This window comes from Dunckerocampus dactyliophorus, chromosome 17 (genome assembly GCF_027744805.1).
Source record: "Dunckerocampus dactyliophorus isolate RoL2022-P2 chromosome 17, RoL_Ddac_1.1, whole genome shotgun sequence".
NCBI classification, from domain to species: domain Eukaryota; kingdom Metazoa; phylum Chordata; class Actinopteri; order Syngnathiformes; family Syngnathidae; genus Dunckerocampus; species Dunckerocampus dactyliophorus.
In genome coordinates this window covers 4,982,812-5,008,744 of record NC_072835.1, presented here as the reverse complement: position 1 = coordinate 5,008,744, position 25,933 = coordinate 4,982,812, and the positions used below count along the sequence as shown (strand labels likewise).

Here is a 25,933-nt window from a genome sequence, read left to right as displayed (position 1 = left end):
ATGTTAAAGATTTCATCTATATTGGTGTTCCAATCCCCGCACGGCACAGCGGTGACAACCAGCTGTCACTGTGAGTGGGGATTCCCCCCTAAATTGAGGCTTTATCGTTGGTTGAATGTATTTTTGTACTTCAGATACTGCGTCATCATGATTATTAAACCTTCCCCTTTAATTTGGTATTAAATTAGGATGCAGACTTAAACCACAGCCATCGTGAGTGGACAAAAAAATGTGATGCTCAAATTCAAGCCATTCAAACGGAAGGATGCCAACATCAGACTGGAATAAAAGATGTGAATAAAGGATGATTACTTATCTATTTATCTGTGCTCATGTCAAATCACAATGATCACAATGTAACCTTGCAAAATACGACATTTTGACCCGGAATTACTATAAAATGAATTCACCAATTAACTATGTTCAATATTTCTAAAAGAGATGTAGGATGATCTATTTAGCAGTGCTCGTGTGAAACTTTAGCAAAATGTTACACATTTTTGATCCGGAATTACTATAAAATGAATGAACCAATGAATTATGTTCAATATTTCAAGTTAATGAAGATAAAAAGGTGTATGTTTTTGAAGTGTGCAGGAGTAGGGGGTACATGGCTTCAGGTCAAATGTCTGAAGGGGTTCGCCACTGTAAAAAGTTTGGGAACCACTGTCGTAGACATCCATCCATCCATATTCTATACCGCTTCATCCTCATGTCGTAGACATAATAAGAAAAAATAAGCCACTTAAGACATCAATAAAACTTGTGCAGTAAATGTGTTCTGGTGCTAGTAGGGGAGGTGGCGGACCGGAAGTGACATCGGGCGTTCAGAGTTGAGTTTTAGCTTGTCATGGGTAATGGCCGCAACAGCAGCCTGTGTTATTATGATGATGATGATTATTGTTATTATTATTATTATTATTGCACCTATTGTGAGATCATTCAAACCTGCAACCACCAGGCTGTTGTTCCGACCATCACGTCCGGTGCTCGTCCAATATAGAATACTACATTCACAATTTAATTGCACCTTCTGAATGCCTTTTATTTGTATTTTAGTTCAATTAAATGTTAAATATGAATATACAATCACAGTATGATTTATGACTAATATACAGTATGTTTGCAAAACCTTGATAGAGTGAAGCCGCGAAATTCGAACCGCAAAGTGGCGAGGGACGACTGTATTCACAAATGTCAAAAGAATTTTTTTTAAGGCAAAAAAGATCGCCACAGTTCAGTGTGTGTGTGCGTGCGTGTGCGTGTGTGTGTGTGTGTGTGTCTGTGGAGTTGTGGGTGGAGGGTGTATTAGTCACCAAAATGGCACATAGCCTCCCTCTCTTTCTCTCTCTGTCAGTAAGTGGGTCATTCCATCTGGAGCAGAATATGGAAAAAGTGCAAAACAATTTCAAGCAAACACTTAAGGAGAAAAAACATTTACTCCCATATTTTGGACAGAATCAATCCTTCCAAGTCTAAACTGGCCTCACTCCTCCCACATTATCATGCTGTTGAAGCGCTTCTTCATGTTTCCATCCAGGTTTGGTTTGTTATTTGAGTTTATTGTTCATGGACAAAACTAATGTCTTTAGTAAACACAGTGTGAAGAGGAAATCACATGGATGGGTACAAAAAACAAACTTGGAGCACCGTGAGGAAAAAAGGATCAAAGAGGAGTTGGACAAGCTGTCAAAAGTTTAAGAACATCAGCCTTTTCTCACAAACCTTCTGTCCTGCTGAAAGACCAGCCATCATCACACAGACTGGAGCCCTCATCGACATCCCCATATCTCTATTTTCTTTCTTATGCTTATTGGACTGCACTCAGCATCAATCAACGTTTTGCAAGGCTTTCGGAGCATGATCCATCTACTGTCTCTGTGTTACGTCAAATGACCTCGCCATTACGTTACGGCCTGGTCAGCCCACCAACACCAAACTTCACAGAAACCTTCAGCATCATAGATTGTAATAAACAGAGTGCACAATATCATTTTTCCATGACTGTGTGCATGCGCAGAAAAACTAAAGAAACAGTGAGGCTGAAGCACTGAAGCGCATGTACAAATGTCAAAACTTTTTTTTTAACACGTCATTTATTTACTCATACAAAGTGCAAATCAAGCATTTATCCAAAAATAATGAGAATGATAAGTAAATCAAATTAGAGCGTTTTTTTTTTATGTAAATGCTAGAATGCTAACGGGCTTTCTAGGCTGAATAGGTGTGTCCCATTACATGTGTTGACGAGCTACCTCTTTTTATCTGTTTTTATATCTTTAGAACGCACAGAAAAGAGAAAAACGTGTGTTCACATAAGGATTGTGGATGATGGGCAAAATTCCAATAAAGGGCAGTTTTCCTTGAAGGGGCAGCAGATCTACTATATATAAACACATCGCTGCAATGGGCCAACCATCTCAACGAGGTGTTTGTTTAGTGCCAAGATACGTCTCTGGGAGTCTCGGTGTGAGGTTATTTTTCTGTGCATGTGCGCTGTGACACCCGACTCGAGTGAATCGAGTACTCAATTCGAGTGACTCATAAAAACTCACAGTAAAAGGAATCGAGTTTACCATCACTAATCTCCATAATCTTGCTGCACACATTGAAGATTATGAGGTCTGTTCATTCCCTTCCAGTACTCCAGTCCAGTTCATTGTGTACTCATGTGTACTTGTACTGCTCTACTATGTCCTCCCCGAGGATAGTAACAAGCTTAATGCTGGTCCTGGACCTCCCAAAGTCCACAATGAGCTCCTTAGTTTTGCTCGTGTTAAGGACCAGATGATTCTTGCTGCATCGGTCCACAAAGCGGTCCATCAGCTCTGTGTGTTTCTTCTCTTGTCCTTCCACCACCGCTGCAGAATCATCACAGAACTGTGATCCAGAGTTGTATTGGAAGTCTGAGGTGTACGACGTGAACATAAGAGAAGACAAGACAGTTCCTCGTGGTGCTCTGACGTTAGTGGCCACAGCATGAGACAGGATGAAGCACACAAACTGGGGCCTGTCAGACAAGCAGTCAGTGACGCAGGAGATGGTGGATGCTGTAACACCCATCTGAAGCAGTTTGTCACTCAACATGAAAGGTTGGATGCTACTGAAAACTGCAAAGAAGTCAAAGTCCATGACTCACAGTACCTCCACTTCTATTCAGGCGTGGGCAGATAGACATTATCCACATCAACATGCGCTCGTAAGTGGGCCCAAACTGTTTTTTCTTGTTGACGGGTGGGAAAGTTAGAGGGAGGAGGTGTGCTTGAGCATTTAGATGGGATTGCCTGTGTGATCGTGATCATCTGACAATTACAAAAGCAAACTTTTGTATCTCTCAGCTGATATCAGGGCCTCCCGCGACCCAAGAATGTGTTGCGCTTCATCACTTTGAGAATTTGAGCACGCTTTTTAAAAGGGCACTGAACTGATGGCAGCTGGGTTGCAACTGGACTGTTGTTTCTTTCCAAACGGCTGTTGGTGGCTGACAGAGGCCGCACTCCATTGTATCTTTACGACTGTTGTTTTTCGCCACAAAAGATTGCATCCTTTCTTGTCAGGGCATTTGGAGGATGAAAACTTTTGATGCTGTACCAACCCCTCAGACTATAGCTATCCTACCTAGTCTTCAAGCATGGACTGATGAAGCCTGCTCGGATGAGAGGCGAAAGGTCCATTTGTGATCGATTCATTGACCTGAGAATACAGTGACCTGGATGAACGAGAATATTCACAAGCATGCTACAAAATGAGGACTGATGATCGCTTGAACTCAGTCAAACGAGTTAGACTGGAACTGTGGAACTGTGGAACTGTGTAGGTGCTGGACTGGGACTGTCATGTGCACAGTAAAGAAACACGTTTTCCTGTACAATGAAATTCTTACTTTGCTGTCCACTCAAAATACCAACATAAAAAATAGTTTAAGTAGTATAAAAATAGTGTAAAAATAGATGTTATGTTATTAACGTGTCTGTAGTGCAATGTTCTGATCATCTGTTTAAGAGACTGATGGCAGTGGGGTAGAACGAGTTCTTTAGGCGGGTCGTCCTGCATTTCACACTCCTGTACCTCCTGTACCTCCGTCCTGAAGTGTGAACAGTCCATGTTGTGGGTGGGTGGGGTCCTTGATGATGGAGGCAGCTCTCCTGTGGACTCTGTGGTGGTTGACGCTCTGCAGAGAGGGCAGTGGAGTCCTAATGATCTTCTGAGCAGTCTTAACCACTCTCTGCAGGCGTTTGCGGTCCATGGCTGGAGTGCTGGCGTGATGCAGCTGCTCAAGATGCTCTCCACGAAGCAACTGTAGAAGTTGCTGAGGATCTTGGTCGACATGCCAAACTTCCTCAGCCTCCTCAGAAAGTACAGCTGCTGTTGAGCCTCCTCGACCAGAGTGTCCATGTGAAGTCCTGATTGGTTGATACCCGCTTTTAATTGTATCAATCCTAATCCCTCACAGGCCTCCTTGAAAAAGGCTAATTGATCTTAGGCAAGATCATCATTTTTACTGTAGCCACTGTTTTGACTAATAATAGATCAGAGTCTACCACGAAACAGCAAACATTTATTTATTAAATATCGTCTGAAAAAATGCGACATAGCGAGGGAGCTATAATCAAATGAGAGGGACGACAGTACTGGCGATGCACTGACTCCTTTTAATGAGCAACCTGTATTAACATAAGAGGATAACAAGAAAACGTAAAACGTGTTTTCAAATACTTCCCATAAGTCACATTTATTTATTTTTTAATAAAGTGAAAAACATTTGTGTTCTTACCTTTTGTCTGTATTTGAAGTACCTGCACCCTATCCGTCTCCAGGAAAAGCTCTGATACTTTGTTGTAAAAGTCTGATCACCTTTTGTTGAGCTTTTTGCATTCTTGCACTTGACTTGCTGCTCTGCTGCTGGTGCTGCTGTTTTCCACTCTATGGAAGGACAGCAGTGACAAGCACCTTCCTACTCACACTCGCCCCCACCTCTTCAGAATGAAGCGAGCACTGCAGCGCCTCCGCATACGACATTTCTCTGCATTTTACGGTGGGATTAGTAAAAACAATGGTGTCACACTGCCATTAAAGACATTACACAGGCTGGAGAAAGTCATGGTGTATAATTATATTATTGGCCACATGCTGAAAAACACAAACTGGCAGGCGCCATGATGCGACTCAACAACATTTGTGCTGAAGGAAATGTTAAAAACTAATGTTAAAACTTGTTGCTTTGGGCTCGTGGACACATGCGCCTGCTCCGTTCTTGGGCTGCCATTGTGTGTGTCACTTGGAGTGCGGTTCCTGCTGCTGAAAACTGGGCTGACCTGTGATCCTTGGCCTGGTGCGGCAGGGAGTCGGCCTTTCAGGTGCATGGTGGGCTGCCTGTCTATCCCCAGGTAAATCATAAAAACATGTGCTGAAATGCCTGTCTGCTCTCTAGTGAACACCAACGCCTTTGCAACTCTATACTCCGAATTCTATCTCTAAATGTAACTCTATCCCCAACTTTATAGTATCTATCCCTGTAGCGCCACATGTGTCATGACGGTGTTATATTTAAATGTAATCAAATTCTTGAATACAATTTTGTAATAAGCTTGTTACATATTGCAAAAGTTTATTACAAAATGCATTCAAAATTGTATAACAAAATACGACATGCACCATTACTACATAATGTGGTGCTACAATCCTAACTCCATCTCTAGATAGTCTATCTCTAACTCTGTCCCTAACTCTTAACTCTAACTCTGTCTCTATCTTTATCGCTAACTCTAGCTGTAACTTTAACTCTATAACTATCTCTGACTCTAGCTCAGTCCCTAACGCTACATCTCTCTATCCCAAACTCTAACTCTATAACTCTATCTTTATCGCAAACGCTATTCGTCATTTTAACTCTATCACTATCTCTAACTTTATTTTTAACTAAATCCCTAACTCTATCGCTAAATCTACCTTTATGTCTATCCCTAACTCTTAGCTCTATCTCTATCTTTATCGGTAAGTCTGTTGCTAATTTAACTCTATCACTTTCTCTAACTCTATCTTTAACCCAATCCTTAACTCTCTCTGACTTTACCTCTATCTCCCATCCCTAACTTGAACTCCACCTCTACCTCTATCCCTAACTCTTAAATCTATAATTACAAGTATTCAAATATCCCAAACACTATATGACAATGTATTCTAAATCAGTGGTCCCCAACCTTTTTTGACCCACGGACCGGCTTGTGTTCCCACAAACTCCCGCGGACCGGGGGGGTTGTTTCGTACATTATATCTATCTAATTTATCTTATTTATTCATTGTGTAAAACTAAGACATGAATAAGATCAAATTAAAAGCACAAAATGAATGCCGACCCACCATCCACCAGTTCAACTTCCAGCCAAGTTTTTCCAGAGAGATGATTACATCGTGTTTGACGTGTGTGGTAAAAGGCAGTGTTGCTAGCATGAATTAACTTGAGACAAATGTGCACATTAGCACTCAATAAGTCATCAAAACCTACCTTTATGCATTCCCACATAGTATCAGCATTTGACACCAAATATGACGTGAAAGAAAAATGGTAAAAATACAGTAGTAGTCTATCTGTACGGCATGAGATAAAGTTAGCACATGCCCAATGGACATGCGTCAAGTGAGAAGGATGTAACAGAGAGAATCCGGACATTTTTCAAAATAAAACATTAAAAAAATGAAATAATGGAAATTATTTTTTCTTTCTCTGCGGCCCGGTACAAAATGACCCACGGCCCGGTACAAATGACCCACGGCCCGGGGCTTGGAGACCACTGTTCTAAATAACGACTCACATAATGTATGAATTTAAAACAAATGTTGGTCACAACTACTGAATTTGTCGTGTTTAATGTTATTCTGATTGTTTTAAAGTTGCATGGCAGTCATATTTCAGTTGAAGCAAGGAAAATGTTATTAACAGAAACATCACAATTATCTTTTTCAAATGTATTTTCACAATAGTTGACTAATTTACCAATGTATTCATTTATTTTGCAACTCATGAGCAGACACCTCCAAATTAAACAGTGTGGTCCGAGCTGATTCCAGATGTTTTGGGGATTTTATTTATGAACATATTTTTTTATCAATATAGATCTAGATCAGGGGGGTCCAAATTCTTCCCGTTGAGGACCGCGCACGGCAAAATCAAAGGCGTTGGTGCCACTTTGATATTTTACATCTTGCAAACCCACCCATGTAGATAAGCTAACGAGTTACAGTCGTCCCTCATTACATCACAGTTTTTCAAAGATTAATTAATAAATACCCGCTGCTTTGTGGTTGACTGGGATATTATTAGTCACAAAATATTGAAAGACAACTTATATGTAGTATTCTGGTCACTAGGCATCAGGCATCAGTAATCATTGATGAGACATGACATTAGATTAGATTACCTTCACACTGCATGGAGTCAGCCACGGCATGTCCGACATGATCGTGTGAAAAAAAGGTTCTCCCATTCTGTGTGGAAGTGGTAAGTTTTTGGCTCCTTTGTCCTTCTTCCCCACTCTATTTGAAACTCTTGAGTTCAGAATAAACAAATTGGAAGCTAACTAGTTAGCTCGGTAGCATGCTATGTTTAAAGCGGAGGCCGTCTCTTGTGTCCCTGCAGTGATCCCGTAGCCTGTGCATTACAGTTGAGCAGTGTGCTGTAACAACGAATGATAGGCATGTAAAGGTGACTATAGGGGTGTTATTTCATGTCTACAGGGCTCTAATAATGTTAAAAGGCATATTTAGAAAGTCGGAAACAGGTTTTCTATGCTACTACGAAAATATTGAATTTATTAATACTGAATCCTACTTGGCAAAAATTCACTTATTGCGGTTGGGTCTGGAACCAATTAACTGCATCTCAGCTTTGTGCTATAGGTGACAAAGTGTATTATTACTCTTTTTCCATTTTTGGTGTTGCTGTTTTTCAATTGTACAAATATTTCTTTCAATTTCTTTCATAAGACTGTGACTTTATTGCCATAACATTTTGACTGTATTCTCGTAATATCACAATTTTTCACAACCTAATCTAAAAAACAGTGCAACAGCAAAAAATTTTGAAAATTATAGTGAAAATAAAATTTCTCATAGCATAACGAAGCCATGTTTTTAAGCAAAAAATTATATTAATATTATGACTTTACTTTAATCTTTTATTCTCATAAAAGTACTGCTCTTTTTTTCCATGTTTCTGTTTTTTTTGTTAGTTTTCTGGTTGGATTCTATTTTTAAAATGTTCAGAGGGCGGATAAAAAGCCCTGGGCCTCTAAAAGGCCCCCAGGCCACACTTTGGACACCCCAGATCTAGCTAGTTAGAAAAGTTTCCATCAGCCTCAAGCAGGAAAGTGAAACTGATTGTCAGACAAAAAGGTGCAATAAAGTTTTTTGTTGTGCTTTTTCCATCAGCAGCAAGATAATACAAGTGAGAAAAGTTCAAAGTTCATCATCGTGTCATGAAATCAGGTAACACAAAGCAAAGTCAGTCATGTAAAAGAATGGAACATTTCAAAATGAGTCAGGGTAAAATTCATTGGACAAGTTCTATGAATGACACGGCTTATTTCACTGATGGCTTTCTCGAATGTGCTTGTTACAAAAATAGCTTAAAGAAACTGAACGGTAACATTTCACAGAAAGACAAGTTCCACTCAAGTAACACGGTGCACAAATAGTTCAATAAATAATCACTGAGCCGTTTAAAGGGTTTCAAACTCGTGTCAAATCCGTTACCTTTGTTCATGTCCAGGAACTCTCCTGTCTGCTGTTAATGCCTGCCCCTGGTTGGTGTAAATCTTAAAAAAACATCCTTAATTGCAACTTGGCTATTGGTGCTCGTCTTACTGTGAGCACTCATGAAATTCCGACGTTGTAAAAAATGTGAACTTGGCTTATTTTCTTCTTCTCCTGATGTCTCCTCAGCAGGCGGGGTCCTTGCTTCCAGCACTGCCTCCACCTCCAGATTTGGCGGCAGAGCTGACGGCAATCTGGCACCCGTTGGTGACATGACTCATGACCTTTTGTTTCAGCTGAGTGACCTGCTCGCGCAGCATAGAAGCGGTGGAGGCCAAGTCCGAGTTCTGACTCTTCAGGATCTTTACCTTCTCCTCGAGCCGTGAGATTCGCTCCAGTTTACGCTTGCGGCATTTGGATGCCGCAATGCGGTTGCGAAGCTTCTTGCGCTCTGCTTTGATTTTCTCTTGCATCTCCAGGTCGATGGGGGAGAGGCAAGATGGGGACGTCGGGTCTCCAGGAACCTCAGGAACCGTCTGAGGGGCATCCAGAACTCGAGTGTGTGCTTGCGCGGTTCCATTGGCATTATGGCCTGAAGCACCCTTGTATGTCATCTGCCCGCTGGGATATGCCATCTGTCCAGGGTTGTAGCTGCTGAGGTTGGTGTAGATGGGCATGTCGCTGGTGCTCATCACCAAGTTTCTCTGGTAGGACGCCTGCAAGGAGACGTTGGAGGAAGAAGATGGAGACATGGGGCCTCCTACCAGCTGATTCTGCTTGTGAAGGTCTGCGAGGGCCTTGACGAAGCCATCAGCAAAGCCTTCTTGCTCATTGGTGGCCTGGCCGCGATAGATGAAAGGGTTGGTGGAGGTGGACACAGGGCTGGTGGTGACCAGACCCTGGTTGGACTGGATGATCAGATGCTCCAGGTCGGGGGAGGACAGCTTTAGCTGGTTCATGTCAGCCGATGATGTCATGAGGGAGCTGTTGTTGTTGAGTCCGAGGTTGTTGGGATTTGTTGCTCTTCCTCCTGCTGCACTACTACCTCCACTTGGGAAATGATGGCTACCTGCAAGGGACATGGTCTTCTTAGTCAAGAACATCTTGTTTCCGGCGTAAAGCTCATATTCTGCAGGGTGGCTGAAGCTGGGGACAGCGGTGGAGTCGTCATGGTAGAAAGGAGTCTCCATCTTGGTTGTCATGGATGAGCAAGTCTCGCGACGGTAATCTTCATAATCAGATTAACCTCAATATCAAAAGAGATTGAAACATTCCACTGATGTCAGTGGCTGGAGGATGAAGAACGAGGAGAAGAAGAGGAGAAGAAGAAAATGACTCCTGGCAGGAAAACACACAGGAAAAAGCAAAGGTTGATAAGAAAATGATAATATAAAAATTGTACTGTCTGTTAACATCACAGAGTGCTGACTGATGTTACTACTCATACTGTGCTACGGTGTTTAGAAGACTCACTGACGTTACTTCTCATGAGAGCTGTCACTAATGACTAATTGTACGTATTTTTTAACAATTACCCATTCATTTTCTAACCACTGATCAGTCCTTGGTGAAGAGGGAGCTGAGCCGAAAAACAAAGCTCTCAATTTACCGCTCGATCTACGTTCCTACACGTTCCACACCTACACACACTGGTCATGAGCTTTGGACAAGATCGCGGGTGCAAGAGGCTGAAATGAGTTTTCTGCGTAGGGTGGATGGGCTCTCCCTGAGAGATAAGCTGAGAAGCACTGTCATCCGGGAGAGACTCAGAGTAGAACCGCTGCTCCGCATTGAGACGAGCCAGATGAGGGGGCTTGGGCATCTGGTCGGGATGCCTCCCGGACGCCTCCCTGGGGAGGTGTTCTGGGCATGCTAGTAGGAGGCCTCAGGGAAGACCCAGGACACGTTGGAAAGACTATGTCTCTCAGCTGGACGGAGTAGCCGAAGAGAGAGATGTCTGGGCTTTTGCCCCCACGACCCGACCTCAGGTAAGTGGAAGAAAATGGATGGCTGTATGGATATTACTAGGGGTGGGTATTGGCAAGGACTTCACAATATGATGCGTATCATGATACTTCAGTCATGATACGATACAGTATTGCGATATTCTGATTTTGCTGGTATATTGCGATATTCTAGTTAGTTCAGTAAGAAATTTAAAATGCAGTTTAAAATACAAGTAATACACGCCTAATCAAAATGTTAAGAGCAATTCATAAATTGCAAGAATTTTATTTTTCACTGTTGGATCGTAAGTCTTTCAATACCAAAGGCGTTTTTTATAATCCCGAACGCCCCATCCCAACAACGTCTTTATACATCTTTTACATTTTTTTTTTGTGCAACAGGCAAAAAGAGCTGACGATGCAACTCTCCACTAATGCATTAACATTTCAGCGCACTTTTAAGTCATAAAAACAGAAGAGCATTTAATAAGAGCTCAGCAGGGATCACTTCAATGGAAGAATCACACGTGACAGTAAGGAGGAAGTGGGAGAGCGTGTAGGAGTGTAGCGGAAGGTTACGCTTTGTAGGGAAATTTTAACGCATGCACACGCACATGCAAATGTGTGCACACACATGCACACATGTGGTTCAGTTCCAAACAGGCCTGTCACGATAACTAACTTTTTGTCCTGAAAATTATTGTCAATAATCAATATTGTGACAACATTTTTTTAAGGCAGTTTTTTCATTATTTATATAATAATGTGAGTACATAGTATCAAAAGCAATAAATAAATGTAATTTCTCAAGAGTATTTAACATCGTAATTGGAATGTCAAGAGCTTTAAAATCAAATAAATTAAACAACATAATACATTAAACAAACAAAAAAAGACACAAAAAAACCCACTCTCTTTTAGCAAATATTGCACTTAAATAAAACTCACAATCATAACCAAAAACAATTTCAAAAAGACCCTTTCTCTCTGTGAAGAAAAGACTCTCTCTGTCACGCCAATAAAAAGCACACATAACAATAAAAACAATAAATAAAATGGAAGCCTCTGTAAAGAAAATTGCACTTGAATAAACAATGAAGGTTGGGTATATACATGGCTACCAGTCCAGGGTGTAACCTCTTGCCCGAAGTCCGCATGGGATAGGCTCCAGCTCCCCGCGACCGTTTATGAGGATAAACGGCATAGAAAATGGATGGATGGATGTAGTCCAGTGAAACTTGTATGCATGTTCAAATTAATTAAACCATTAACTACTTACAACAGAGCTCTACGGACTCCTATTCCTTTTCTTTCCTCTCTGAAAAAATTGTGTGATGGGTGTCCATGGGGGGCAAATAAGTTTAAAACAAATGAGCAAGAGGATGGAGTAAAAATACAAATTTTTATAATAATTAGCAAATTGAAGTACCGTAATTTGCAGTGTATAAGTTGCTGCTTTTTGTCACACTTTGAACCCTGCGGCTTATACACACATGTGGCTAATTTGTTGTGTGCTCGTGTGCTTTGGAGAAGTCATTTTGCCCTTTGTGTGCGCGCCCTCATGTGGACAGGTGCACATGTGGCGGCTTCCAGTGTTGAAGGCGATTGATCGAGCGGCTTTTGCTCAAGTCTGCCGGTGGATCTTGGCAGCATGAAGCAATGTCTGGAGGTCCACTATCACTGGCGGGTTTCGGGGGGACTGGTTGCTGGTTTAGGGGAGGATGGGTAGCGCTGGGAGCGACAACAAAAGAGGGAGAGAGACTGGCGGGTTGTTGGTGAGGGAATTGTGGGCTGTTCGGTTAAGAACAGCCCACTGAAGAAGATGACTTTAGTGGTTTTAGTACGGAAGGAGGAGAATGAAGACGGCGATGACAGCGACTTTTCTGGTGGGCTACTGTTTCACTAGCCATATTACACCCACAGTTCAGCACTGTTTGGACAAGAACATTTATTTAATTAATCATTTTTAAAAAAATCTTTCTGTGTACTAAATATCCCATGTTAGGGCGTATTTATTGACTGATTATCAAGAATAATGACATCACACTTACATTAAAGACATTACCCATGCTGTAGAAAGTCATGGTGTATAATAAATGGTTCTGCAACATTATACAGGGTGTCCCAAAAAATTATACATAATTTCGCAGGCCAATAATTTTGACAATTTTAGCACAAAGACTTGACTTTTAAATAGAGAGTCGGTATCTTCCCCCTGGATTGAGTCGGGTAGATGATTGCATAACAGAGAACCCTGAAAACTAAAGGCTCTACCTGCCATTCTACTTATAAGAATTCCAGGAGTGGCAAATAAGTGTAAATTGTAGGAGCGCAGTGTTCTGCTGGGTTGATAGGGCTCTAGAAGCTCTTTAAGATATACTGGTGCCTCACCGTGTAGTGCTTCATATGCAAGTTGTAAGTTTTACAGGCAACCAGTGCAGTGAGGCTCATACGGGTGAAATCTGATCTCTTCTTCTGGTTCCTGTTAAGACTCGTGCGGCAACATCTTGGACGAACTGAAGGGTCTTTAAAGGTTTCTTCGGGCAACCTATTAACAGAGAGTTACAATAACCTGGACCAACCTGGAGGTCGCCAAAGCATTAACAAGTTTTCTGCATCTGATAGTGGCAGGAATTTTCAGATTTTTTTTTATATTTCGTAAATGAAAAAATGCTGTTCTTGACAGTTGTCATACTTGGGAACTAAAGGAAAGATCCTGATCGAAGTGGACGCCGAGGTTTCTGACTGTATTGTGGGGGGTGAGTGCAAGACCATCTAGGGCAGTGATATCGTTTGCAATCTTTTCTCTGAGGTGCTGGGAACCAAGGACTAGGATTTCAGTTTTATCTGAATTTAATAGCAAAAGGTTTGAGGTCACCCAGCTCTTTATGTCATTAAGACACGCCTGGAGTTTGCACAGCTGACTAGTTTGATTAGGTTTCATTGATAAGTTCAGTTGTGTGTCATCTGCATAGCAGTGGAAGTTAATGGAGTGTTTTCTCATGGTAGGGTGTCATATAAAGGCTTAACAATACGGGTCTTAGCACCCCTGTGGGATACCACAACTGCCCTTCACATGTCTGGATTATTTATTACTAATGGGTACAAACCCCGGCGATCTGACAAATAGGACGGAAACCATTTTAATGCAGTTCCTTTAATGCGAAAGGGAAAGTTTTAATCTCCGGATTAGAATTTGGTGATCAATTGTGTCAAATGCTGCTGTGAGGTCTCATGAAATAATAGATCAAGGTTGAATGTTTTATTTTTCTTCTGTTTTCAGGTAGAGCCGTGCCGGTCACTCCCAAAGAGAAGTCATTTTGCATCTTGGAATATGCTCGCACACAGTCACCCAAGACTGTGCAGCCGTGTCACGGGCGGTGGACGTATCCAACACTTATGAAATCACTCCCATAATAAACTCATAATGTTCAAGACCTAAACTGTCAATTTCATTTAGCTAGACTTCGTAGTTTTCAAGATAATTGCTTTTAAAATTTGTGTCCGATTTTTTGGGACACGCTGTATTATTGGCCACATGCTGACCAACAGAAACGGGCAGGCACATGACCCAACTCTGTGTGCAGTGAGACGGCAGGCTTGCGCACTAACAAGAACAAGAAGCCACACACACGGTGGCCTCATCTTAGCTTTCTTCCCTGTGTTTGATCACTAAATCTGCACATTTTTACTTCAGACAATTTTAAAAACAAGGGTTGCAAGTATGCTGGAGCCTATAATATGGAAGGACAAATATTAATGTTTATTTTATGTTATTATTGGTTTTTTTTTCATGTTTTCATGCCTCACCTGCCTCCCCAGACCGCACGTCACTGCATTTGACACACGTTTATTATAAAGTCCTACTTACATGTTGTCATTCACTTAGATGCTTTTAAGTGTCAGGATTGAGCAAAATAACAGTTTTATTGCATTTTCCGTAATTGTGCATTTGTATAGCAGGATTTCAAATGGCATGATATCATTAGAATGTCTTAAATCCAGGTTCCCAAAGTGGGGTACGGGTACCCCACTTAGGGGTATGCAGATTGCCGTAGGGGATACGTGAATAAAAATGAAAAACGACCTGACTACTACCGAACACTGAGAGTTTGGAGGAAAACACGAAGAAGAAAAAAATGGCAAACTGACGAAGAAGAAAAAAACAATGCACTGTACGTTTAGCACAGCAAGCAAAACATGGCGGACATACGGCATTGGAAGCGGAGAGCTAGGTGGCCGTGCGGGTGGCCGCGGAGGTGCCCCACTGGTGCCCCACTGGTGCCCCACTGGTCGTGTGAGAAGGCAATTGCAGTGGAGAGCCGTGTCGGTGCTGCGCATGCCGAGAACGCAGATCTCTGTCGCTGCCTGCTGGACCCCCCTACCTTCTGGCCCCAGTATCAAGATAAGCTGAACCCAGAGATTCCTGGAACATTCAGCCAGGGGTGTCCGAAGTGCGGCCCAAGGGCCATTTTTGGCACGCAGCTTGTTCTTTATTGGCCCACGGCTTATCCTAAAAACTAAAGTCCTTATTAAATAGATGCAGGATATTAGTAGTTATTACTAGGGCTGTCAAAAATAATGTTCTAATGGCGGTAACTCATTTATTAATTAAACGTTTTTGTGTTATTAACACATGCGCATCATGGCCAGCTACACCTCTCTGATGTCAGATGGAAGCACAGTGTAGCATCCCCACAGAGACACACACAGTCTGGCGCTCTTTTATAACGCTGTTCCTACCGGAACACATCAACAGCAGTGCATTTCCAACACCATACAGTGTATGGATCTCCAGCTCACAAACACGTATCTAGTCCCTTCATCATCACTACCAGACTTACTCATTCTCACCACACTATCGCGAGGTGCATTCACGCACACGCCGAACTCCGAGCATCACCACATCAACTTCATCATGCGTGCATGCGGCCAAGATAAACACAAACACAAAGATAAACAATAAGCGTATGCTCGGAAATCTTAGAAAATACACTCAAAACATGTGGATTCAGCTTCAAGGATGTGGTGTCTTTGAATGCAACCCCTCATTGCTCATATTAACACAGCTAAAGCGTGATTCAAATGTTCTGCTACGATTACAACGACTATATCTGTGTGGTCTCTTGTGGCTTGATGTAGCAAATGTGTCATGTTTCGCAGGACAGGAGCAAGTGTTTCCTGTCCTGCGCCCTTATTTTGGCGAGGTGTAGTTCCGGTGTGGTGGAAGTTACAGCCGCTTCATGCCTGGTGTCCGCACACCTGCGGACAATTTGTATTAGCGGCGGTTAAAAGGCCAGCGCCAGCGTATGTGTGGCGCTGGTTCATTGTTTATGTCATGGTTGATGAACCTCGTTGCTCTGCCAGTGCTGTCACCGAGACTTACCATATCAGTTACTTTTTTGAATTGTTTTTCCTTTGTCACTTTTAGTTTTGTTCCTGTTGCCTTGTGCAATAAAATTATTTTTATTTCTGCACTTTGCCGCCTCGTCTCTGCATACCGGGGGTCAAGTCTCCGACAGCAGCAACCCCCGTCGTGACAAAATGGTGATTAATCCTGATTAATTACTATAATTTGAAAACTGATTCATTTGATTTGAAAAATTTGCCAGCCCCAAAAATACATTAATATATTATATTGTTTCCGTCAGACTGTTGTGTTGAACGGCATTTTTGAATGCCGATATAATCGATATGGAAATATGCATACTTCCTTCAGGTTTGCTGAAGCCCGAATTAAAGGTGTTGGTCATGTCACGTCATGTCTGTCATGGTTAGGTACTGCAAATGGGGGCGCTAGCGTTGGAACGTACTACAGTATATCCCACCCTCCTCCTCAGGCATGACTGCTAATTGTCGGTAGCTCCTCTGAGACTGTTTGTGTTCATTTCTCAAGAGTATTTAACATTGGAATTGGAATGTCAATCGCTTTTAAATAAAACAAATAAATAAACAATTACATTCGACAAAAAAAAAGCCCCAATGAAAATAAAATGTCTCATTTAGTCTCATTTAGCAAAAATTGCACTTCAATAAAAATCACAATCATAACCAAAAACAATAAAAACAATAGATCCTGTCTGTCTCTATTAAGAAAAAAAAAAGACTCCAATAAAAAGTACACACAACAATAAAAATAATAAATAAAATGGCGTATCAAGTCTTTGTAAAGAAAATTTCACTTGAATGAATAATAATTAATAATAATAATTGGGTATTATTCCATAACAGGAAGGCTTAACATGCAGCGAACGGCACTGTCTGGGAGTGTGCACCATTGTGTGCTGCTTTGTTTATATTTACTTTGCCCACCAAACGCCTCGTGTGCGTGTGTGTGTGTGTGTGTGTGTGTGTGTGTGTGTGTGTGTGGGGACGTGTGCAAGCCGTCAGTGAGTGACAGCCATTAACCCCAATCCCCCTTATCAGGCCAAACAATACATCTCATTCATTTTTATTCGTAATTTTTTTTTTTTTTTTGCCTAGACTAGATGCCCGAGCCACCTCAACTGTGTCTTAGCGGAATCGTGTGGATTTTACCTGACTATGCAGCTATCGAAGTAATGTGGAAGTAGATCACACCATGCAAGTACACTTTAGACACAATTGCATGGTTTAATAGGTTGTGTGTAACTGGTGTATTTACACTACATGCAGTGTAAAACATGTTTATGAAATGAGCAAATAGACTAATATAGCGTTATTGTGATGATGCAATGTCTCGGCTGGAGTTCACCAGTGTGTTTATTTACTTCCACCACCAAGACCTCCAACTCCATGGCTTCAAACTCAGTTTTCCTTTACGGCCACCCTGCCCTCCCTAATTCTCCACGGGGACAGCACTTTCAGTACTTGTGAATACTTGGATGTGACCATGGAGGATCTGCTCCACCAATCAATGACCAGCCAGCAAAGTATTTGATAAATAGTCTTTTTGTCGGTGTACACTTCTTATTCTGTGACAAATCTCTCAACATCGCACATCCCTCCTTTTCTCTTGTTACCTGTTCTACGTCTTACTTATTTTGTTTCCTAACTTCCCCACGTATGTAAATATGCACTTTACATGTCTATCACTGTTGTAAATACACACTCAGTGTTTGAAAATTAAAAAAAATTAAAAACAAAACAGAATGAGCAGCCAGTGGTGGTTTATGCCACCATAGTTGAAATCCCCCCTTGGAGCCCCAACTGACTATGGATAATGGAAACAGAGAGTACAACAAGTAGCTGCCATGCAGTGGAAAAGGGGCTTAAGACACAAGTGTATGTATGTATGTATGTATGTACTTTATTTATCCCACAGCGGGGAAATTTACTTGTTACAGCAGCAAGACAAGTAAAGAGAACAGTGTAAAGAAAGCATAGTGTCTACAACATGGTTCAGGTGGTGCAGGTGTTGTAGAGCCTGACAGCGGTCGGTATGAAGGACCTGCGGAACCTCTCCTTCTTACACCGTGGGTGTAACAGTCTGGTGCTGAAGGAGCTGCTCAGGGAAACAACAGTGTCATGTAGCGGGTGAGAGGTGTTGTTCATGATGGATGTCAGCTTAGCCAACATCCTTCTCTCCCCCACTTCCTCCACGGAGTCCAGAGGACCGTCCAGGACAGAGCTAGCTCGCCTGATCAGAATATTTAGCCTGCTCCTGTCCCTGTCCGTGCTGCCCCCTCTCCAGCAGCCCACAGCATAGAAGATGGCTGAGGCCACCACAGAGTCATAAAAGGTCCGTAAAAGAGTCCTGCACACACCAAAGGACCTCAGTCTCCTCAGCAGGTGAAGGCGACTCTGGCCCTTCTTGTAGAGGGCGTGGGTGTTGACGGACCAGTCCAGCTTGTTGTTAAGGTGAACACCCAGGAATTTGTAGCTGTCTACCAACTCTATGTCCGCTCCCTGGATGTTCACCGGTGTAAAGTGAGATGTTTTCCTCTGGAAGTTAATGATCATCTCCTTTGTCTTGCTGGTGTTGAGCTGCAGCTGGTGGTGGTACAAGTGGTACAAGCTGGGAGTCTCTTCCACACAGTAACAGTACCAGAACTTTGTGGAGACAATCATTATCTCAACACACACTGCTGCAGATAAAAAGGAGGTAGTCCTGGAGGGTGAGGGAACAGAGAGGACATGTCGGGCCCTACATGTCCTCTCTGTGATTGATTATGACTCCTGTGTTAATGGAATCGCAGAATTGGACAATAAAAACAGAATCTACTGTTAAAAGTGGAGTCTTGCAGAAATTGATGTCATGTGAATGAAATGCAGTCATCATGAGGAGAAGGAACGTTTGTGTGGGGATGTATTTCCCCGCTGGACTGCTTAACACTAGAACTACCAAGAAGGGGCCAATTTGACCTCCCGCCCTAGAAATACCAGAGAGGGGCCAAAATGGCCCTGTGCATTTCGATTAACAAGTTGATAGTCCTCACCAGTCAGTTTTCATATGTAAATGTAAATGCAGTCGTTACCCGTGCAGGCGGAATGTCATCACAAACGCTAGCCCCCCCCTGCCAAACTAAACACGTCGAAACGGCAACCTGAAACACTTCGAAAAAACTTCCAAACTCTTCTCGCATGGAAGCTAGCAGGGTTAGCTTAGTTTAGCAGAGCACGCTAGTGCAGCTGCGTGATATGAGTGTGTTTGCCGCTTCTTAATGCAAACGAGCATTTTGCGATGCCCGCTGACGGCGTGCAAGTTCTGAGGGAAATAAGGACAAGAGACATTTATTCTTGCTCCCAGCTCGTCTTAACCGGCAACAGACATTCTCAACACACACAACACACTTCCGGGCTTCAAAATAAATGCGCCGTTCACTACATACTGTGCAATTGTGTAAACAGAATAGAGGTGTCATAAAACATATTGTAAATTAATTATGCAGGTGGAATTGCACTGGTGTCTACGTCTTCCTTAACCACGAGCGCCGGACAAAGTAGCTGCGGAGAGGGAAGTCTGGCTTCACTGCTTAGGCTGCTGCCCCAGCGACCCAACCTCAGATAAGCATAAGACGATGGATGGATGGATGGATGGATGGATGGATGGATGGATGGATGGATGGATGGATGGATGACATAAACACAACATGTGACATAGACACTAGCTTATGACTGCACCGTGCCGGTGTTGCTGCTCCCCTCCTCGCAGGTTTAAAATATTTCTCAACCCAAACAACGTGATCTTGATGAGTAAATCTCCATCTTCCAACGTACAGACGCTGACAACAAGCATTGCCACCCCTGCCCATCGCCTCTCATAGCTTGCAAACACCAGAGTGGAACATAGTCCAACCCCTTGCCGTGCGTCGAGGTGAGTCCGACTATATCCAGCCGGGACTTCCCGCCCTGGCTCAGGCTCCTTCCCCACCAGAGGTGTGGCATTCCACATACCTAGAGGAACCGAGGATCGGACTGTCAAGGTCCCCAATTTCGGCTGCCTCCCATCTCATACTCTGCCCTCTCCCATGAGTGCTCATTTTGAGTATTGTGTTACGCCCTTTGGCCTTACTAACGTTTCAATGCCTTATTAATAACATCCTCCACAACATGACTGGCTGTTTCATGTTTGTATATTTGGATGACATACTCTTTTTTTTTTTTTTTCATTCAACACCATCAGCACGTCCATCTTGTACCGCAAAGACAAATACATGTACTTTGCAACTACAAATCCATTGCAACAATCAGTGGAACATAATACAGTACATGTCACCTTTTGGCTTAACACAAAGACATCACATGTCTGCCCTCTTATTACACCTTAAACGCACAATAACACAAAAACGACAAAAACGAAACATGTTCTCTTATATTACCATTACACATTTCTGCTAAATTACAACCACTCACTTTCCACACCAAAAATGATTTGAGCTATAATGCACAACTTTTATTCGCTGTATGAAAATACTTCATACTTAATACTTAGGATATTAAAGTACTTGTTTAAAAGTACTTATATTAACTTATGTTGACTGTTGTTAAAAAATGACGTGAAATATTAATAAGCAGGGTGGTGGTGGGCTGCATGAGAAGGAGGCCGCCGCTGTGTTATGCCGCTGCTGCGGCTGCAATTTAATTTTTTTTTTTTTTATGACAAATAGCCATTTTTTTATGACTTCTTTATTTATGAACTTATTTGTTTAACTTTTTGCAACAACCAGCAGAACAGGAACGGAGAACATTGCAAAACTGTTTCTTTAATGGCAGAGCACTTACAGTAAAGTGAGAGTCTAAAATGTTGAGCCTCCTTTTGTTACCTGACCTCTTTAGTCCAATAGTGCTATGTGACGAGTACAAAAGTACAACATTTTGTACTATTTGACACAAACCTAGTTTCAGAGTAATAGGAATACATGGGAAATGAATTGTTAAATCATATATTTTTTAGTTCTAAATAACACAATTAACAAAATAGCAATTTAAATGTTTTTGTTTTAGAAATGGGTCCTGTATAAAGAGTATACATTGAGAGTCCAGGGTTATGATAGCACATGCGCATCCAACTTGCAGAACTATTTAAGCTACTCTGACAAAAAGAAAGGAGAGTTGAGCTATTTGTGGTTTACGTGACTGCCAGCATTTCAGTTGCACTTTATTTACAAGCACATCTCCACTCAGTGTGCTCATTTGGCATTAAATGCAGGCGTCATGTTTGACTACAACACTTATAAAAATACTAAGAGGTGAAGCTGGCCTGTCGTGATAATCGATAATACGATTAATCGAACGATAGAAAAAAACTAGGTTGATAATTTTGATGCCTGTTCCTTTTCCTCGTCTTGATGCGCACAGGCTGGATGACAGGAGGGTTTACTCTGTTTGTGTCTGAGCGCATTGGTTGTATCATCAAATTAAGGGAAAGAGTGAGCCTCCTGTCTGCTATTCAGCGTCAGTACGTGGAGGCGGGGCCTAGCTATGTAGTGATTGAATACACAGAGTGCGAGCTAGCAGTTAGCAATCAAATTCGAATATCAATGAAAGCACAAAAGCGATAGTTTCTAAGCTGAATGGTCGGCATTCAATCCCCGCGGCTGGGGCTTGCTGGGGCGTTTGATCGGCGAAGTGAATGTATAGTGCCGGGCAGCGCAAGCCCGCGATAACGAGGGTATGTGAAGTGGTGACGCCCCGCGATTCGTAAGTGCGATAGCAGGCATCTTCTGTGCCTCACACAGATACACTACACTTGGGTACCATCTAGTGGCTCAAAAGTGACATGACACGGTGATCGTTGAATGATAAACTTAATGATAATATGGTCAAAAAAAAAGGTCAAAATTATCAATTACTGTCAATAATTTATATCACTATTATCGACCAGCAAAATTTGTTATCGTGAGAGGCGTAGGTGAAGCAAATCTTCTTTGGTGAATACTCAACATCAGCTGGGAGTGACTGCTAGCATACGAGCTACCTGTTGGCAACCCCTGTGATAGCATCACTGTCTTAAAGCTGCACACACTACGTGTTTATGTGCAACTGATTGGACACACAACTACTGTTTTGAAGACAAATGATGACAAGAGCGCAAGATTGTTAAGTGACACTTTAAAAAAGTAAGTTGTGATGATGGTCGATGATTGATGTATCCCGTGAACGTAATAGCCACTCGTGGGACAAAAACGAGCTAGCTAGATGCCGGCAGCCAGGCAAAGTGTGTAAACGAAAGTGGAATGAGATTGAAAAGTGAGTGATCACACTGGCATAGATAGGCTTAGCACGTGAAAGCTGTCGTCAACACATTTGACTATTGTTCATTCTCCCCATAATAAGAAACAAAGTGAAAGTCGGCACAATACGTGTCGCGCATCTGGTCACACATGCGCAAGGCAGACAGGCGATTCCGGTGCATGCTCATCAAAATAAAGCGCAGTGAAACATTTTCATGTACATTTTTATATATTTTATATATTTTAACTTGTTTTCAAACTAATTGTGGCAAATATTTGCATAAATACAAAGACTAAATATTACTTTAAATTGTTTTCAAGTAAAAAAAAAAACTGTGTCCTCCTGTGAAAAGAAACTGTAAAAAGAATAGTTAGGAAGCGGAATCGAAACGAGGAATCGGAACCGGAATCGTTCAAATTCAAACAATGCCCTACCCTAGTTAAAAAGCCACATGAAATATTATTAAGTACTTGTTAAAAATGGCATACTAACGATTAGTACGTGTATTAAAGCTGGGGTGTGAAATTAGTCATATTTAAGTTTTTTTTTATCATGTTAATTACATTTTTTTATGTCTAACTTTGCAGTTTCAGTATGCGAGTTGCCTTTTTATCAAATCTGTTTCTATGCCTTTGGCTTCTTGTGCTTGAGCAGTTGCGGATGGAAAGCAATGGTCAGTCACACCCTGAAGTGGACACTGATTGTCTGTCATTGTGTTTGGGCTTGTTTCGCATCAGCTAAAAGGCTCCCATTGTATTTGGGAGGGCAAGGTGAGGAGCGGAGGGGAAGATGTGAAAATGGAGGCGCATGTGCTGTCGGTCCCACTTAGTGCAATATTCATTAAACATGGCATCTCCTATCATTTTTATGCAGATGACTGCCAAATTGACTTTGTACTTACAAAAAATGACCATGCCCTTCTGACTCCGCTTCTCGAGTACTGTACTTGACATCAAGATCTGGTTGGCTCAAAATTTCCTAAAGCTCAATGAGGGGAAGACGAAAGTTATCCTGCTCAGTCACACAGGTACCCTTTTGGACTTGGGCCCCTCCAGAACCATGTACGTCCCACAGCCACCAGCCTTGGCGTCATAATCGATAAACTTAATAAACACATCAACGCCGTTGTAAAATCCTGTTTTTATCATCTTCGGCTTTTAACTAAAATTAAATCATTTTTATCTTTGCGACATTTCGAACAAGTCATGCACGTCTGGGCTACTGTAACGGACTTTATTCTGGAATACGGTTAGACCAGAACTCTGCGGCGCGGCTTTTAACAGGAACCAACAAAATGGAGCACATCAGCCCAATTCTAGCCTCCCTGCCTGTGCATTTTAGAATTGACTTTAAGATTTTATTGTTTGTTTTTAAGGCGTTGAACAGACTGGCTCCTCAATACATCTCAGACCTCATCCAAATTTACACTCCAGCACACACTTTGAGGTCCGAAGGTCATCTCCAACTAGTGGCGCCCAAGACGAGACTTAAGACCAGGGGATAGCCGGCCTTTTCTGTAGTCGGCCCAAAGCTGTGGAACACTCTCCCCCCTCATGTAAAAGTCTCGTCTAAGACCCACTTTTACTCTCGGCGTGAGTTGTGTGGTCCTCTCTGCCTTTTATTACTTTTTCTTTTTTTTAATTTTTATTTTTACCTGCTTCTTGTATTTATTGCTTTTATTGTTTTACGTCTTGTTTGAAATATTGTAATGTTTTAACTCTCTTTGTTTTTATTTGATTTATTAGTTTTTACTGTGGTCATTTCTACTTTTACTTCTTATTATTTATGGTTTACTAGTCAGTGCAGAACTCTGGAAACAGTGTTTCTAAAAGGTGCCATATAAATAAAGTGGGTTGGATTGGTCCAATGAATGGGAAGTTACAGTTCAAATGTGCCTCGACGACACCATTGATGAAGGTAGCGTGATATGCCTTCTTAGCTAGGAGGAGTTTTCTGACCACCCAAGCACCTCAAGTTTAACCGACCACATGAATGCAAAGCCCAGCCTGTGTTATTATTGATTATTAGTATTACGATTATTATGTCGTTATTATTGTGCCTTTTTTTTTTCAATGGCATATGAAATATAAATAAATAAAATAGTAAAATAATACAATAAATAATAAATAAATAATAATAATAAATAATAATAAAATAGTTTTTTTAAGTAGTTGTTCAAAATGGCATATTAACTAATAAGTAATGTATATGTAATGTAAGCACATGAAAATAGTTGTTAAAAACGTCATATTAAAGTATTATTACATAATGTACATCAAAGCATTTGTTAAATAATGCCATATGAAGTATTATTATGTATATGAAAGTACTTGCTAAAAATGCATGCCATGTGAAGTGTTAAGTATATTAAAGTAGTTGTTAAAAATGTCCTGTAAAGTATGAAATGCCGCTGTTAAAGTAGTTTTTTCCAAAAATGGCATATGAAGTCTGGAACACGTTGATGAGTGCCAGAGAAGCAGCGTGTGATCAAGCGCCATGCTGCACCAAACATGATGAGTGTAAAAGCATCTTCCTCACAATGTGAAGTGGTGAGTGTTGCATGCGTAATCTAAGAATACATCGAAATGAAATCTTGCTGTGTGATGTTGATGACGCGCTTGTAAAAAGTCAAAGAATGCGAGTACTCACGTGGAGGACAGCAGAGATGTTGAATATGAGAGCAGACCAAAAAAAATCCAATCGTTTCCTTCCCAACACGGATCTCCACTCACACACGCACGAGCACGCACGCTCCAACTTGTCTCTCCTCATGAATTATTCACGAGGCACACGATGACGTTTTCTTGTTTTCTCGTCTTTCAATTCATGTTGGAAATATGTGGTTGAATAATAATAATAATAATAATGTATGGATTTTTTTCACACCATGATGCGTTCACCGCGCAGGTGTACCTAATTTTGTGGGGGTTGACGCTGTTGACGCTTTCCTGGTCTGGCAGGTTACTGCTGTAGTGCCCCCATGTGGCCATAGTGTTCATTACAGTCACTTTTCTGGAATCTCAAATGTCTTACATATGTACAGCCAGGTGCACATTTCTTATATGCTTTATAAAACATGTTTTATATATGTTTTATATACAAGTACATATATAAAATCCACGAGCTAGTAGTAAGCTAACGTGTCATTCCTGGCTTTAATCACACAATCACCACATTTAAAGTAAATATAATACATAATACCGCAATACATTAGCATTTATAGAAAATACTTATGTAATGTTAGCATACATTTTTACTTTGACACTTGGAAATGAGAAATAAAAAGGAAAATGAGACAATTAGCAAGGCAAGTTATGCTCTATTAAGGAATTAATAAATCTGTTTAACGGACTAAGGGCGCGGCCGCCAGGGGGCGCCACAACATCCAAAAATTCGCCTTTGAATGGGAAAGCTCACATTGATTCAGAAGTAAACCAACGCCCAATTGATATTACTACAAATTTTAATACCAGATGCATTTCTGTTGGAAACAGCTAGGCTTACAGGTAGGTGGGAAGCACTGTGTGTATCTGTCTGCACAGATGCAGAGGTACAGTAGGTGTGTGTGTACAGAAGTAACA

The 25,933-nt window shown here is 41.6% G+C and overlaps 1 protein-coding gene and 1 long non-coding RNA gene across 4 annotated transcripts; one reads left to right on the top strand and one right to left on the bottom strand.

Moving 5' to 3' along the window:
- Positions 1 to 1,350: 1,350 nt before the first annotated feature.
- Positions 1,351 to 25,128, bottom strand: june (JunE proto-oncogene, AP-1 transcription factor subunit). 3 transcript variants are annotated; one of them, XR_008566537.1, is made up of 3 exons: positions 25,002 to 25,128; positions 4,775 to 10,089; positions 1,352 to 4,664 (listed from the first exon to the last, which is right to left on the bottom strand). XR_008566537.1 is itself a non-coding variant. In XM_054757396.1 (2 exons), the coding sequence occupies exon 2, from the start codon at positions 9,951 to 9,953 to the stop codon at positions 8,937 to 8,939; it is 1,017 nt and encodes a 338-aa protein (XP_054613371.1). In that variant the 5' UTR covers positions 9,954 to 10,040; positions 25,002 to 25,088; the 3' UTR covers positions 1,351 to 8,936. The 3 variants fall into 3 exon arrangements, 2 of the variants coding, with proteins under 2 accessions (XP_054613371.1, XP_054613370.1); XM_054757396.1 differs by having other exon boundaries at positions 1,351 to 10,040; positions 25,002 to 25,088; XM_054757395.1 differs by having other exon boundaries at positions 1,352 to 10,089.
- LOC129170146 (uncharacterized) lies at positions 9,750 to 14,400 on the top strand. Its single transcript, XR_008566538.1, has 3 exons — positions 9,750 to 10,120; positions 10,462 to 10,739; positions 13,981 to 14,400. It is a non-coding gene; the product is annotated as an uncharacterized LOC129170146 (long non-coding RNA).
- Positions 25,129 to 25,933: the final 805 nt, after the last annotated feature.

Coding starts and splice junctions, on each gene's coding strand:
- june (XM_054757395.1), bottom strand. CDS start 9,953: ATGACAACCAAGATGGAGACTCCTTTCTACCATGACGACTCCACCGCT.